Genomic DNA, 17,909 nt, shown 5'->3' with positions numbered 1-17,909 from the left:
TACGTTTAAAAAAAATATACGTTGGAAGTACATTCTATTTTTATACACGTTTCTAATTTACAGAGAGCAGTACAAGTGTGTTGTTGACTATTGTAAATATTCATTTTTATGTCTGTGTTTGTAGTAATAAAGCAAATCGTTTTACCCCAACTCAGGAGATCTGAAAGCATTACTATCAGGTGCAATAAACAGTGCACACAGTATACATACAAATATATTTATTTCTCTAGAAAGAACAAAGCGATTTTTACGAAACTTTTAGGGTTTATTAAATATAAATCAAGGTATACTTAGGTATAATTTATATGTTACTATATGTAAGGGGACAGGAGCTAGGGGAATAAAATATCTGAAAAAGGGAAATTTTTGAGGGAATTTCCCGAAAATCCCTCTGTTACGGGAAAACTGTACGTGATGGAGAGAAACCGAGTGCATATTCGAATTCAGCGCAAAAAGTTCCTTTAAGATCAGGTGATTTTTCTCATGTAACAAACAAAAAGTTTAAATTTGTTAACTAGTGTTATTATTATTCACGAATGCCAAAGTATCTTTTCCCTTTTAGGCTATTCGTGCGCTGTGCTTGAAATTTCCAAGGAAACATAGTGTGTTAATGAACTTCTTGTCAGCAATGTTACGTGATGAAGGAGGCCTAGAATATAAAGCATCAATCGCAGACACTATTATTACCATAATAGAAGAAAATCCAGAGGCTAAAGAAACAGGTTTGTAATCATAAAATATATTGAATCTAGACAAAGGATTATTACTCGACTTCACTACTGAAATTAATATTCTTATTCTATAACTATTCTGTCAGACTTTATTCTCTGTATTTTTTAAATCGGTTAACAATGTTGAGTTGTGTAAAATTTAACCAAATGTAGTCATATAAGCGACAATAAAATGAAGATTTATGGATGCTCTAATCTCGTATATCATCTGATGTGTTTCTCCAAATTGTCAATTGTCAATAAATTCGGAGAATTACATGCACTTGGCACATAAAAGGCTATTCTTAGAAATTCACTTTTCACCTTCCGTGTGACAGGTTTTGACGTAAAGTTTTTAAGGATACAGATCATCGGTAAGCCGAATTAAGTTTATACCTTCTACTCGGGCCACTTACATACATGAATAACCTTTAATAAGGCTTAATACACGTTGTATATTGAGATCTTTACATGCTTACTGTTTTAGTATCAATAGACATTTCAAATTTGTATACAAAGTAACGTATTTTTAGTTTGAAGAATTGCCCTTTCTATGTAAAGAAAAATCTAAACAGTTGGCTTTCCTAAATTGACCTAGAAGAGAAGAAATGGGATGAGAAGAAAACAGAGTGGGAATATTATTATTATTATTATTATTATTATTATTATTATTATTATTATTATTATTATTATTATTATTATTATTATTATTATTATTATGTCCATATCTGAGAAACGGTATATTGATATTGTTATATGCTCGTAATCTGCAAATTCTGTCAATTAAGAACTCATGGTTCGGGAAGATCAAAGATACGGCCATTCTACCGGAATGCGAGTGCGTTCTGAAGATTTACAGACATGGACTTCGGCATGTTGACTTCTCATTTAAAATAATCAGATATATGTTTCTCCGCTTTTTGATACTTACCCTAGAGTGGAAGAAAAGGATGGGGCTGCAGTTGTTACAATAAGATGGCAAAATCTCAAAAGATTAGGTATGAAAATTGGTATTTAGGCTTTTAACTTAAAATAATTAAAGACGTGTCTCAGCTTTTCTTATTTTTTAACGTTTCCCTTAGAAGGGAACAAAAAAGAGTGAGGTTTGCAATTGTGAAAATACTATGGCTATCCCTTAAGAATTTCGAAATCCCTTAAGAATAGAGACATGTTAATTATATTATTTTATTTCTTGTCTGATAGGCGATGTTCTGATTCAATTCCCGTTTGAAATATCATGTGAGTTAAATGCAGTGTTGAACTGTAGATCCACGTCTCTAATAGTCTCAGTGCTGAACAGAGACATTAAACACCAAACATCAAATGAAATGTGACCCTTAGTTGTAACAGCTTATGATGGTTATGTCCTAGTCGAAAGAGACGGATGAAAATTACTGGAATGAAAAAGTTGGTGAAGCTCGAGAACGCGTTGTTGTTCTTGACAAATTCACTTGAATCGAACCCCTGACCTTTCAGAGCAGAAGTTAGTGCTTTATCAGTGGATTATTTGCCCCTCCATAGAGAATATTGAAACAAAAGCAATATTTCTTTACTGAACTATCTTTAACTGCATTTTATTTTTTCAGGTCTAGCCCATTTGTGTGAATTCATTGAAGACTGCGAGCATACAAGCTTGGCTGTTCGTATTCTCCACTTGCTAGGCAGAGAAGGGCCTCGCACAAAGCAGCCATCAAGGTAAATTTTAAGCTTTTATGTACTACAAGTGACAAGGAAATTTAGCACGATCCAAATGGAAATCTTAAGTATAAATTTGTGATTTTTAAAAGTGTATCTTTTCTTTCATAATTAGTTGGCGATTATGAACAACTCTAGTTCTTCCTGTTGCGCATGGAGTTAAAGAACAAGTTATATACTTTTCATTGTACGGGCCATCACGTGTGTAGAATATTGAATTTAGTATTTAACAAGGGCAAATATTGTGTATTTTCTTTGTTTTGTGAAGATATAAATACGCAAAGCCAAACTTGCGTAGAGTCTTAAATGCTATGTATAAAAGTCAATAACTATTTTTATGAATGAAAAAAGTTTTTATACTTCCTTGATTTTATAGACGTTACTTCAATGTTACTGTATCTTGGAGGATTATCAGTGCTGTTTATTTACTTTCATTACGTGTTTTACCGGTTCTTATTTACTTTCATTACCTGTTCTAGGTACATACGGTTCATTTACAATAGAGTTATACTGGAGAATGCTGCTGTTCGTGCAGCTGCTGTAGCTGCTATGGCACAATTTGGAGCAACATGTCCTGATTTACTGCCAAATATTCAGGTTCTGTTGGCGAGATGCCAAATGGATACCGATGATGAAGTCAGAGACAGAGCCACTTACTATTATAGTATTTTGGAGCGCCAGGATAAAACTTTAAATAACCAGTATATTGTGGAAGGATTGCAGGTAATCTAGTAGTACTTTATTTTTATAATAAGAAAGAAGCCTGTTTCTTTTGCTTATTTTAAGGGCCGCGGTGGCTCAGTGATAGAGCGTTCACTTCTGGTGCATGGGGTTCCGGGTTCAAATCCTGCTCCCGCCAAGTGAACTTTGTGGTGGACAAAACCGTGTGCGTGGGTTTCCTCGGGGTTCTCCCGTTTCCTCCCACTTTCTTTATTCCACCATTTCATTCATTGCTCATCATCACCGTCTCCTGTAGCCTAGCTGGCATAATCGTGGGACGTAAAACTCAAAAATTTCATTTCATTTTATTTTATTTTACTTATTTATTGTACCTAGAAAATCTTGTGTGTTTTGTGGGGATTAAGACCCCGAAATCTGCATATTTAACTGTGTATTTGCGTATTTGGTTTCCCGTTTAGCAGTCACTAGCACAACGATAACATGTTGTACCGTTATAACATAATTATAACGATAACATATATTTATTACTTTTATTTTATTTAATATGGTGGCCAAAAATGTTATTTTATCTGGCAATAGCTAGGAGTTAGAAGAAGAAGAAGAAGAAATATAAAAATGTCACGAATAATCTCGATTTGTAAATGTTTTATGTTGCTGCTGTCGGTTGCTATGGTAACAGTTTTCGTTACCAAGGTTTTGTTCATAAATAAGTATAATATAATTCAGAAAGACGCAATATAAGTTAGAAGTGTGTAGAATTGCTGAGAAGCAATTATCAATTATTTTAAAATATAGTGCTCCTAAGTAATCAAAATAGTGTCTTAATTATTTGAACTATCATTGTAGTAAACATTAACAAGTTCTAATAAGTATATACTACGATATTTTTTTTTTAAATAAGTAAATATTCGAACTGTGGTGTTGTCGTTATACTAGTAAGTCAATGATTACAGGAGTAGATGGATTAATTATAATATTTATTTTATCAGTATTTTCACGTGATGTATATTGTCAAATAAATATGTAGAATTAGATGTTAGTAAAATAGCATTGAAGTAAAACTAAATTTGGTTGTACGAAAACCATCAGCTATTATATTCACCTTATCTCTAACTTACTTGAGGAATTGAGGAAGAAATAGTTATTTCACTCCTTCGTACACTTCAGACTTGGAAAACAAGCACACTTAATTACTGCAAGAATGAAAATCCACTAAAGCTCCTTTCTTCTTCTTTTTCATCTAATGTGTACGTTTCCTAACTTTGGATCCATAAAGAAGATCATAGACTGTGATGAGAGAACTTTGGAAATGTACAAATGAATATTACAGAGGAGAACAAGAAAATAGCATTGTATAATTTCATTCATAGTTAATGCGTTTACGGAGAGCTTTGTATAGTTAGAATATCAGAATGATAAGTTACAGTTTGTAAGGAACACTTTTTAAATGTATAAACTTACCTAATTTATGTTCTACTTTTGATATTGAAAACTGAAAATTTCTGTTGCTTTTCTCCGAGCTACTGTCGTCAGAGCATTTGCAAATAACGCGTTAGTAAATCTGTGATCATGCCGAAGGTATAAAAAGATGTATGATGTCACCGATATCATCAAAAATGTTAGGCGAATTCTTTAGAATTTATATAGTTGGCGTATGCGTTAGTGGTAACTAGATCTTGTTGTAGTATGGTTTTTACATCAGTTACCGTCGTGAGAGCACATTAAATATTACTTTGGTCATATTTTACTTTATTTATTTATTATTTTTTTGTTTTTTATTATTTTTATTTATTTTATTTATTTATTTATTTATTTATTTATTTATTTTTATTTTATTTTATTATTTTTTTTTTTTTTGTATGGTAATTTCTTGCTTTCTGATGTGTGAATTATTAATCTGTATTTTAGGTTTCAATTCCCAGCTTGGAACGTGCTCTTCATCAGTACACATTAAATCCATCTGATTCTCCGTTTGATATTAAATCTGTTCCACTGGCAGCAGTGGCTACAGAAGAACCGAAAGTGGTTCCAGAAGGCATGATCACCACTCGTCCGGAGCCTAAAGTGACTGTTACTCGAGAAGAGACGTATGCAGAGAAGTTGCAAGCCATTCCGGAACTGGCTGCTTTGGGTGCTCCGTTCCATAGTTCTGAACCTGTTGAACTTACGGAATCAGAAACTGAGTATGTTGTATGCTGTATTAAGCATACTTTCCAGGATCATCTTGTATTGCAGGTAAGCATTTTTCTTGAATTATAATCTTTGGCCTTTGACTTGTGAGTAGCGTGCTCGTATGTATTTGAGAAGTCTTTGTACTATACTTCTTCCGTTGAGTTGAGACGAAAGAGAATACGAGGATATCCAGAAGGCCACAAACAAAATAAAATCACTTCATTCTTTGTGGATCCGATTGACTTATTTAAGAAAGTAAGGGTGTTAACTTCTTTAGGCTAATAAGAGCTTATTTCGATAAATTACTTAGAAATAAAAATACCAGCATTTCAGGTAGATCACTGTACTTACCCATTCTTTTTCTTATCCCTCCCTGCTGATCTAGTAGCTAGCGTGGATGTCTTTGGTGCATGTGGTCCAGGATGCGCTTCCTGGTGGAAGAGCGTTGAAATTTGAACTCATTATCTAGGTTCAGATTCCATCTTAAACTATAGGTCTATGTCTCATACAATCTCAGTGGTGAAAAGGGGCTAAACGTCAAGAAACAAATTATTCTATTAAATTGAAGCAAATCTTGGTTAAATGGTTGAAGGCAGATTGACAGCGTGTTTGGCGTGGCTTTCATATATCATATTGTTCTTATAGGCATACGAAAGACACAACTAAAATAAAAATCGAGCTTGCTTCTATCGAAACTTATTTCCAATACATTCGATAGCCGTTTTGCATTGTCATATGTAAGTTAAAGAAACTATTTTATTGTTTTATCAGTGAATGTAGTAAAATAACTTTTTGGTCTAATTTTGTGCTAAATATAATGTGTAATTCCTTTGTTTTGTTATCCCTGGATGAAATTTAAATTTTAAAAGTATTACTACCTTTTTATGTGACATTTTATTTTATAAATTAATTTTAGAAGTGTGTGTCAATGTTATAAGTTCGAGGAAATTAAAGTTAAACAGAGACTGTAGATGTTTCAAAGTGACAAAAAGTTTTCCTAATGAAATCCAGCTTTTCAATAATGCACCTTATCTGAGCGTTTCACTACTAGTAGGATACTAGCAGCATAAAATAATTCTTGTTCCCGGTAGCGTACTTCATCAATAATATAGTGATAGCTTCCAAGGAACACTTTAAAGGTCCAAACAAACAAACAAAAAAATCGATTGGAGCGAGGTATGAACAGAAAAGAGGGTGTAGCAATAACTCATCAGAGTTCTTGTACAGTGCAGGTCGTATGTTATCTCGGAATCCAACTTGCCCTTAGAATCCGAAACTATAGTGTTCAGTTATTGTGTTCACAGTTCTTGCAAAACGAAAGTCTGTTCCTCAAGTTGATTACGTATTATTCATCGATTTTCAAGATGAGACGGTTAATCTGCTGAATGTTCACGGTAAAAAGTGCAATAAGCTCTGATCTATTTCGCCTGCTATCATATTTTATTCATGTACGCTTGTACGGGTGTCATTCAACAAGAGATAGTCCTCGACTTTTTCCTCAGTTCTTTGCGTAAGTCGAATTTTTGCAATAACCTAAGATTTGTTGCAATCACGTATAAAGAAAAAACGGAAATTTGGAAAATATACTGTTTAAGAGTACTGCAAAACCAAATTACATAATATGGTTTATAAATAGGATACAAACCATACATTCTGAAATCGCCAATGGTAAAAAGTATTGACTAATTAATAACAGTTCAACAATATTAATTGCCTAATTAGTTCATGCTTTAGCCACTAGATGGCTCATAGAACTTGCTTCAGATGTAACTACCGTTCGTAAACTTTACTTACTTACTTCGGAACTTTCTTACGTAATTCGGAGACTGACTGCATTTGCACCATTCAAATGTTTTACAAAGGCTAAGAGTCGCATCACTATGCTTCAAGTTACCTATAACCTTCATTCTGTTTACGCTTTGACTCATAAGGAATTTCATAACACGCTGTTCCTCGTCTGCAAGATTTTTTTTTTTTTTTTTTTTTTTTTTTTTTTTTTTTTTAACAATTGACCTGCTTTGTTCCGCGAACTTAGCGCACCGTGCGGTGATGTAATGTCTCTTAGGAGTATGACGCGTCTCATACTATGAAACAAAAAATGTCTGTTGATTTGATTCGATTCCGAGTAACATGCGTCTTTCGTGTGCCAGTATTCAGCTTTTAGTTATTATATAAAAATTCAAAACTACATTTTACTTACAGCTCAAGTTAATATATTTGATGTAAACAGTTTGTCAGTAAATTACAAAAAGATATGTTTCTTTTCAGTTTGATTGCAGCAACACTTTGAACGATCAGTTACTAGAAAATGTGAGGGTACAGCTTGAACCAGCGGAAGGTTTCCAACTGTTAAAAGACATTCCTTGTGCTCGACTGCCTTTCAACGAGACAGGAACGACATACGTAATTCTTAGATTTCCAGATTCTCTTTCAGCGGCTGTTGGTAAGTAGTTGGCTAAAACCTATTTTCTATGTTGTGAAGTACAAGATTAGCATATACAGGATGTCCGGTGAAGAAGTGCAGATATATTGGGATGTGCTAGGGGAGCTTATACTAAGCCAAAAAGTTTATATGAACATATGATCCTTTCCTCCTGATTTCCGAGGTAGAAAAGTAGTGAAAATGTAATTGGATGCAGTTTCTGCGATACAATAGAAAGTCAAATTCATGGAAAGAAAATATAGTAGATACCAAACAGAAACCTAACGTCAGGTTTTCCGACACAGTTTACGGTGTGTAATCGAAGAAGGTTTCCAAAAATATCACTATCTTCTTCGATGCATTTTGGAGTACGCGTCATTACATGTCTTGATGACGTCTCATGTCTTCTATGCGCTCCTTGATGGTAGTGAGTGCCTAGACAATGCTCTGTATTAGTTCGTCACTTGGGTTAAATCTTTGTCTATACACAATGTCCTTCAACCACTCCTAGAAGCAAAAATCCATAGGCGATAGGTCGGTTGAACGAGGTGACCAGTTAACTGGTCCTCCCCGACGAATTCAGTGATTTGGAATTTTTTGATCAAGATACTGGCGTACGACGTGGGTAGCGTGAGATGGAGCATTGTCATGCTGGTATATGAATGACAACCTAGTTTGAAGGATATCTTCTAGCAGTCCTGTTAAGTCATCGCGTAGGAAGTGCAAATAGGCTTCACTGGTCAAACGCTGAGGCAGGAAAAAGGACCAATATTACTATGTCCCGAAATTCATTTCAAACTGTTCAATTGTTTCTCCGTAATGAGATCAGAAACAAAGGACAACATCGCTTTCAGTGTGAAGTAAGGTGCTATAGAAAATCATCTTTCCCCGTAAAAAGTATATACCGAGTTTCATCTTCGTAACGTAACGAGCTCGTGACATACTGATATATATATATACAGGGTGTTAACGAACTATACCGACAAACTGTAAGAGGTGATTCCTCACATCAAAATAAGTCAAAAAGTTCCTATGGACCTGTGGGGAAAGGTGCATAGTTTCAGAGCTAGGACTGTCCAAAATCTCGAAAATGCCATATTTCAAGAGGCCCTATTTCGAATTCGAGAGACTGTGGATGGTGGTTCTTAGCGTAAAGGAAGTCATGCCTACACAATCCAAAAATCCATATTTCATTAGTGTTCAATGGTTGTGCAGAGTATTCTCTGCAGGGTGAAATTCCCAGACATTCCATGAACCGAATTTTGAGACGTGCTCTGACTTAATGATTGGTCCAAAGTAGGCAAATGATAATCCTTGACAGCAGTGAAAACGGAATCCCTTCGCGCGATGACGGAAGTGTTAAGGGTCGCCAACAGCACGGTCTCTCGTACTCGGGAAAACGCATGGTGCGATGTTTTCTTTCACGCTTGTAAGTGAAGTAAACGTGAAATATACCGTGACGAAATACATCGCATCACACATTATTCCGAACACAAAAAAAGCATGGAGCTGCCGGTTCCTAACACTTCAGACTTACCTCCGAAGCACTGGATGTCGATTGTTATCAAGGCTTACCTTCTGTCTACTTTGGACCCTCCTTGAAATCAGCGTATATCTGAAACTCTATTGAGAGCATATTTGAGAATTATACTCTGTATAGAATACCCTGCACACCTACTGAAAATTGATGTAATATGCATTTTTGGATTGTGTACGCGTGGCTTCCTTTACACTGATAAGGACTACCATTCCACGATTTCTCGAACTCGAAATAGGGTCTCTTAAAATTTGGCATTTTCTCGATTTTGGATAGCCCTAGCTCTGAAACTTTGCTTTTTTTTCCCCCACAGGTCCATAGGAACTTTTTGACTTATTTTGATGTGCGGAATCACTTCTTACAGTTTGTCGGTATAGTTCATTAACACCCTGTATATATGTATAAAATGTGAACCGCCTCACCTAAGATGCACCCTTGAATCAAAGTGATACGATAACAAAGCGGCCCAAGGTAGGTATTAACTCTGTTCAAAAACTCATTTTAATCTGTTCAACCGTTTCCGCATGATTCAGTCAAATAACAGGCGATATCGCTTTCAATGTAAAGAAAGAAATTATAAAAAATCTTCTCCCTCTCTGAAACGGAAATTCTCAAAACGCTGGAACACGAGTCCACTTATTTTTAATAAGGAGTTTATATACTAAGTTTCATCTTCCTAACTTGACAGTATCGTGATATACTCAATTTTAGATAGGGATTTTGATACTTCCTTCCCCCCTTAGAATGGTATTTTAATCAAAGTAACATGATGCAAACTCAGTTCGAAGTACGTAATAACTACATGCAAAAATTCATTTCCAACGGTTTAACCATTTTCCCGTGATGCAATCACAAACAAGAGCCTTTTCAACTTTACATAAATTACAGCTGAATACTGTTACTGCAAATTTGATCCAGTGCAAACAAAATTCGTTATGCATGATTTCCAAACTTTTTTTTTATTATTTTTTTATGTTCTGTTCTGTTCTTTCCATAAATGCATATAGGCCAATTCTGAAACAAGGTACGTACTAAGAAACACGATTAAAGAAAACAATTATAATCATCTTAAGGTTGATATTTCGATCCAAATTTTGACGTACATTTTTGGAGGTGGGTTTTTAAGGGTTTTATTAATTATTGTTTCTACATGATTTTTGCCAAGAAAGAAAAAATGTGTGGATTTTTGGGCTGGGGAGAATTTCAACAACCCTGTTCACAAGAGGGGTAGGTGAACCGGGTTCTTATTTGCTTTTCCTCAGTTTCGCACAAATGCTGAAATGCAACAATCGCTTCCTGGTAGATATCCTTTTCTCTCAGCAACTTTGGAACAAATTCACGGATGTTAGTAGTTTTCTGTTGCGTAGGTAGAACGTAATCCTCTGAGTAACCGAAAACTATTCAAATAGGTTCAGTAGAACAAAGTTAATAATTAAAATAATATGTAGAGGAAAGATAGCCATTTCTGTCACTGTACTTGTTAAGGTCCTGGATAACTGCTTCAAAAATACTTTTTCTGGTTTCATTTTTAATGATCTTAATGTTAAATGGCTTAGGACTGTTATCACTAGGGGGCGGAAATTCATGACCTTAAAAATATAGATATATGACTTATAAAATGTCCTTAAATATAGGTAAATGACGTAAAAATTGTGAAAATGACGATTAAATTTAACTGTAACTTTAAAAGAATATGACAAACATAACAAATGATAGGCATCATGTCCGTTATGCCAGAAAGAATATAGCTTCTTCAGTTAAAGTATTAAGTTTGATTTTAAATTAAAATAATCAAATAAAATACACATTTAAACAATTTAATTATTATAAGACAAATACAGCAAATTATTCAGCTTAAAATGCACTTATTTCCCGCATCCCGGCATACTATGTAACATGGTGTGTTTCTATGTTCTGTGCGTTACTGCAAAGATAATGAAATAACTCCTCCACGTAAATCGTGTAATCGGAACTTCCTAGACACGCTGCCTCTTTCCACCGAAAAAAGGTAACAAATTTAAACGTCAGAAATGATTTTTTTTTTTAAATGTTAGACACAGACAAATTCATTTTAGAAATATTTAATGAAAATGAAAACTCCAGACATAAACACTGAAAATTGGCAAAATATACAGATATATGCACTTTAAAATTACCATTTTTTGTTCCAGAACGAAATATAATATGTGCACTTGATGGGCATTGTGTCCACGATACCAGAAAAGAGATGACATTTCATAAATTTCCGCCCCCGAGTTATCACTTTGTTTTTTGTTCTTGTAGGAACTTTCGGTGCTACATTAAAGTTCTTAGTGAAGGATTGTGACCCTGCGACTGGGCAGCCTGATTCAGATGAAGGATATAATGATGAATACATGGTGAGTAATGTTTGTTAAAATTATTGTAGGGTAATGGCAGTAAATATCGAACGCCCCCTAAATATCGAACACCTTGGTCATTTCGTTAAGAAATAAGAAAACCAAAAACGTTGCTTACTATCTGAAATTTGTGAACACCCCCTTCCAAACCTGGCCTTATAAAAATCAATAGGTCGATACGTTTCGGTATTAGCGGACGCGGGAAAGTTTCCTAGTGTGTGGTTTTGGTGGGAGATTGGAGAAATCGCTAATTTTTTTGTAAGGTGCAGCACCGCAGTAATAATCCTTTTTCCCTTGTGTGATGGCATCATTATAAGGTATCCTTTTAATAATACGATGCGTTAATATCAATATATGTATATTTATTTGTTATAATGTTTCTTTTCAGCTCTCATCTTATTTGAAGGGAAAAGAAAATAATGTTCGATATTCGAGACCCGTTTCGTAATTTCGAAATGCCGTTCGATAAAAGGAGTTCCTTTAAGGAAAAGTGTTCTTTTGTATCGAACATTATTGTAATTCGAAGAGCTATTGGTGATTTAAATATTAATTTAGATAAAATTGTTGATTTCTTTTCAGGGTTTGCCCAAGTGGGCCCAGCCCGAAAAAACCCGGTGGGTTTTTTCGGGTTGGACCCACCTGAAAAAACCCACTTTAAAACCCACCTGGGTTTTTGACCTATTTGTTAGTATATTATTGGTACAACTAAGGTGATCACATTGTAAGTGATTTTCATCAGATTTTAGATTTTCCTTGGGCGAATTAGAGGCTTTCACGTTAAGGTACACAACAACATTCAACCTACGACCTTCATAAAGTTCTGAATGCACCGAATGAATTAAAAAAAAATACCTTAGCTTGAAATAGTTATATAACAAATTAATGTATGGATTACGCTGAAAGCCTATTTGAAGTACAGTAAGCAATTTTGTACTTTAGAAAATATTTTCCGTGAATAGTGTGCTCGTCGACTCGGCGACACCGAGGGACGTTATCACTCATACGCTTGACGGATTTAAGGTCATAGGTACAGTTCAGTTCAGTCATTTGTTGCTACTTTTCAAATAATTATTCTGTAGAACCAACACCAGCAATAGCGTAAAAATTCTTGTCAAATTTAAGAAGCTTAATGCTCGGGGTTCCGAAGACTATGTAACGTTTACTATTTCAAGTGCTGAGTTCAAATTTTCGTACTAGTGGAAGTTTTGATGTATACGCCATGAAAGAAGTGCTCGGGAAATTAAACGTAGAAGGATCGGAAATAAATACTTCAACAATAAAACTATTTATTTTGCGCTTAAGCCTGCCATACGTCCCGTTTTTGGGCCCGAGTGTCCTGCACCCCCGTAAATTTAGTCGGGACAGGGAAATGTCCCGTTTTTAACTCCGTTCCATTTCTGCTATCAATATTAGGTTATTCGAAAAGTGGAAAAAAAAAAAAATCTGACATTGGAAATCCTGGAATTAGTGACTGAACAGTACGCTGTTGCATGTAACAGTTTCGAGGAAGTTATACCACCCTGTTCGACTTGATAGGGAGCGAAGTTTGCAATGCTACTTTTTCCATTGCACTTTATGGGAACTCGGATACTCTCCGGAATATTAAAAAAAATAATAAATAAAAAAATAAAAAATAAATAAATAGATGGCGTTGAGTGTTTCTACATTTACAAACACAGGGAAGATGACTAACCTTTTCTCCAGCAACACATTAGATAAGTTAACAAGAATTATAATCGTTTTCAGGGTCTAGGGCATAGATTTGTGCTTTGGTTTAAGTCGTAGAAAAATGTAAATCTGGTCCTGACAATTACACACGACACAAGGAGAAAAATCAGCTTTTATCAGATTAAACTGACGAACGTAATTTTGGCAAATACAGCCATGTAAATAAATACTGCTAAACGCGCGAAGAATATTGAAGGTAGATTGTACCACTGATTTAAATAATTTGCATATTGTTTTCCTGTAAAGTATTTTTATAGCACATCTTAAGTTTTTAGGCATCTTCAGTCCGTACAATTAATTGCAGGGTACGAAGAGAGAAAGGCAGCTGCTGCTTAGTGAACTTTCACCTAATATTCTTGAAAAAAAATAAAATAAATAAAATGAAATCTTTTAGTTTTAGTCTCAGGTTATGTCTGCTATGCTCAAGGTGACGGTGATGATGAGAAATGAATGAAATAACGGAATGAAGAAAGTGGGAGGTAATATAAGAATCTCGAGAAAATCCATGCACAAGGTGTTTGTCCACCACAAAGCTCACTTGGCGCGAGCTGGGATCGAACTAGGGACCCCATGCACCAGAGATGAACGCTCTACCACTGAGCCACCGCGGCCTATTATACTTTTGTTCATAACCAGACTACAGTTCATTGCATTGTGTTGGAAGGTTGAGGGGGAGATCTAAGGTGTCCCGTATTCTCATGGAGAAAATATGGGAGGTTTGTTTATGCTGGAAGATGTTACTTTCATACAAGACATTTTGAAACATTTATTTATTTCATATAACATGAATTGTATCTTTGTTTTAAATTAATAGACCCCTTTTGGCATTCATATTTGGCGAACATCAGTCAGGTTTCTGGATGACTTGATCTACATTTGTTCGTTTGTCTGCCGAGCTCCTTCATGGCTATGCGGTTAGTGTACGCGTCTTCGGCATGGGAGACCCGGGTTTGCTTCCCGGAGGGAGCTCATATGGTTTGGCTTCCATGTTAATCAGTAGGTCCCGTCTCATATAGCCTCGCTGCTGAAAGGGACGTTAAACACAAAATCAACTCAACTCGTTTTTCTGGCTCTACCACATACTACAGGGTACAACTTTCGGCCTTTTAAGTTAAAATATTCAGAGTACAAGCACGAGATACTCTAAATTTCCTGTATAGATTTTGGCGGCATACCAACGGAAAATATCAAAATGGCGGCCATTTTTTCAAAACAGCGAGTATCCACGCTACGAAGCGCAATTTCCAGTCTTTTAAGTTGAAATTTCGACGACGGTGGAAAAACGAGATATGCTAAATTTGCTGTATAGATTTTCTCAGAAATCGAATGTAAAATTTCAAAATGGCGGCCATTTTTTCAAAATAGCAGTGAGTAGAAAATTGTTGCAAGTTGTGACAATGACAATCTTGAAATATAAATCACATTTTAACACTTTTACCCGAAACACATTGAAATATTTCGAAAAAACCCGATTAAACCCGAAAAAACCCAATTAAACCCGAAAAAACCCATATGGGCCCAGGTGGGTTGGGCTTTTTCAAAAAAGCCCGGGTTTTTTCAAACCCTGTTTCTTTTGCACTGAATACCGAGTTTTACACTGAATTGTAACCCATCCACCTTGTATCTGATAGTTCATGAGTTCAAACAGTTATAAAAATATTTAGATTTACAATTTTTAGTAATGTTTCGTCAAAGAGTCTATCTAATGGAGGTCTTACGTCGTACTGATTGCATTATTTCACACTTCTGATCCGGGATCTCCTTCTCAATGTATAGACTAGTAACCCAGTTGAAGTTAATCATAAATAAGTGTTTACATTTTTGTTGAGTATCCTTAATTACTGCTCAGGATTTGACAATGGGCAAAATTAAGAAACCCAACAAGGGAGGTGTCCCCAAAATCAGAATCAAATCTGTCAGAAAATGCAACCATTCTATTATTCGTTATCTCCAGTAGGTGATGTCCGGTATGATGTCCCAAAGGCAGGCATCGAGAATCTTCAGGTTCCTATTACAACTTTAAACGATAAATTATCTGGGCGTCAGAAGACTGAGATTGCTCTTGGCCGGAAGCCGTTCCTCAACCCACAAGAAGAAGAGGGAATTTCTGAATGGGTAATGAACATGGCAAAGAGAGGATTTCCGTTTAAGAAAATTAATTTACTGGACACTGTTCAGGAAATTGTACAGTCTTTAGGAAGAAGCAGATCGTTCAAGCATGGAAGACCAGGGAAAATTTGATTCAGGTGTTTTATGGGAAGACATCCTTGTCTGTCTCAGAAGAAGGTTGAAACTACTAGCAAGGGCAGGGCTGCGGTTTTGAAAGAGAGAATGCGCGGCTGGTTTGCTGAACTTTAGAGCTATCTTGAATCTGAGGGATTAAGTGCAATAATGGAAGACCCAAGAAGGATCCTCAACGCAGACAAAATAAACTTTCTGTTCCACATGGTTTCAGGAAAGTACCTTGATGTGAGAGAAGTACAGCGTCAGATTACAGCAACATCTAAAGAAAAAGAGGGCAGAACAGTACTTGGCAATTTCCGTGCTGACGAGCTTTGCGTCCAAACCATGATTATCTACAGCAACATACGACTTAAGCAAATTATGAAGAAGAATGTACCTGAGCTATGGATCTATGAAAAAACAGAAAGTGGCTGAATGAAGACTTGCTTCACTTCATTTTTGACTTACTTCCAACGGTTTAGCTGGAGACTGAGAAAATCACACTTCCTTTTATTATCTTTCTTGATGGACACAGGAATCATCTATCACTTCAAGTCAGTGGATATTGTCAAGATTATCGAATACTTGTGTATTGTCTTTTCCCTAATGCCACTCATCTTCTGTAACCAGCAGATGTAGGAGTATTTTCAACCCTTGAAACGAGAATTGAAGAATGCTCTTTAGGACGAGAAAATCAAACCTCTCGGTAACGAAGGTAAATTTTGCACCCGAATTGAAGAAAGTTTATAATGATGCCGTCAAACCAGAAATTGTGAAAATCGAATTTCGTAAGTGTGGTCTTTATCCATTGAGTTCTGCTGCTGTGGACTGTACCAAGTGTGTTGACGATATTCGGAAGATCCAAGTGGGAAAACCACAGCAAGAGAGTGACTAGAGTACCCCTTCATCTTCTCAACAAAAGTTCCCTACTCCTAATCAAAAACTGAAATTCGTACTTGATGATCTGGAAGAATTCATGCCTCCTCGTGTTCTTAATATATTCCGTGACAAACTAAGACGTGATGAAGAGGAACAGAGTGATGGTTATTCAGATTTGTATGCTTATTGGAAAAGTGTTAAAACCCGGTACAGTGTGACACATGAAACTAAATTGGCTGATAAAAATTAACAACAAATGATTGAAGCTCAGAAGAAGAAAACGAAGAGTAAGAAGGTGATAATGGTGAATTCACATGGCATAATGAACGCTTAAATATGTACGCACCTTCACCCAAGAAGGATCTTCTAGGTGCCATCATTTCGAAAACTGGAATAAAAATTCACAATTCAAAATATTGCATCAAGATGAGATTGTTTCGGAATTATTATGCTCGCCTTCCTCAAGTAGTAGTGACGATTTTTCAAAGAGTTTCTCAAACTTCCTGAAGCCACGGAGAAACCCCAACAATTTAAGCTGAAGAAAGTGTATGCAATATCTTCCGAGGAATACCGGAAAGAACCGAAGAAAAAGAAAGGCAACCAAAAAGATTAACGTAAGATGCTCCTCTCTGTGCTTAATAGTGACGATATGAAACAAACATTTTGTAGCGTAGAATATTTTAATATGTATTTCTCTTTGCGTCTGCTATCTTAGTTTATATTTTAGAATTATTGCAATGTGTTTACAATGAAACTACATCTGTATTGTCCTTAAAGTGAACTTGTTTAAAAATAAAATATTCTGTTTCTATATTTAAACCCCGCTCTTCAATATATAAAACATCCTGTTCGATAATTAAAACCTCATTGATCGATATATAGCACAACCCGTTCGATACAAGAAGTAATACAACTTTGCTATTTAAATGTTCTTCAAATTTCAAAATTATTAATTATAATTGTCATAAAGGGTTGGTTTCAACCAATAAATAACACCTTTAAAGTTTTGTCGCTAAAACAGTGCCCTGCTCCTCACTGATAGAAAATAATGATTAAATATTCATAGGAATGTCCTTAAGTGTTCGATATATAGTGCCATAACCCTACTTTTATCAGTACAATGAAAAAGTTGTATGTGAAGAACTTCACTTGTATCCCGTGTAATCTCTCTATATGATTATATACTTATAGCTAGTGATAGTAAAAATTAGTTCGTTTTGCCTTAATTTGCATCCGCCTCACTCTTAATTTAATTATATTACGCGTAAAAAGTTCGTAGAACATATAAATCATTTTTAGTGAAAAAATGATATATTGAAGACTTATTCACATTATTATAAACTTCAGTGGACAATCATATACATGTGGACAATTCCATATATTCTGAATTATATTTGGGAAAGTATTCCATGCTTGGACTATTTGCATTTTTTTTTGGGGGGGGGGGGTAAGAGTTCCATGGCTCGATATTTTTAACTCCATCA

At 35.3% G+C, this 17,909-nt stretch overlaps 1 protein-coding gene across 3 annotated transcripts in view; it reads left to right on the top strand.

The window, feature by feature from the left end:
- The window catches only part of gammaCOP (coat protein (coatomer) gamma), an 81,504-nt gene that overhangs the window by 54,598 nt on the left and 8,997 nt on the right, over nucleotides 1-17,909 (top strand). For all 3 annotated transcript variants that reach the window (XM_081742753.1, XM_081742752.1, XM_081742754.1), the window contains 6 exons: nucleotides 563-722; nucleotides 2,297-2,405; nucleotides 2,885-3,128; nucleotides 4,995-5,321; nucleotides 7,527-7,701; nucleotides 11,501-11,595. In XM_081742753.1, the coding sequence (XP_081598879.1) occupies nucleotides 563-722; nucleotides 2,297-2,405; nucleotides 2,885-3,128; nucleotides 4,995-5,321; nucleotides 7,527-7,701; nucleotides 11,501-11,595 (1,110 nt within the window). The remainder of the gene's footprint in view (nucleotides 1-562; nucleotides 723-2,296; nucleotides 2,406-2,884; nucleotides 3,129-4,994; nucleotides 5,322-7,526; nucleotides 7,702-11,500; nucleotides 11,596-17,909) is intronic.

This window comes from Thermobia domestica, chromosome 16 (assembly GCF_964235325.1).
Source record: "Thermobia domestica chromosome 16, izTheDome1.hap1.1, whole genome shotgun sequence".
In the NCBI taxonomy this organism is placed as follows: Eukaryota; Metazoa; Arthropoda; class Insecta; order Zygentoma; family Lepismatidae; genus Thermobia; species Thermobia domestica.
Note: the sequence above shows the minus strand (reverse complement) of the source record. Positions and strands in the feature narration are given on the sequence as shown.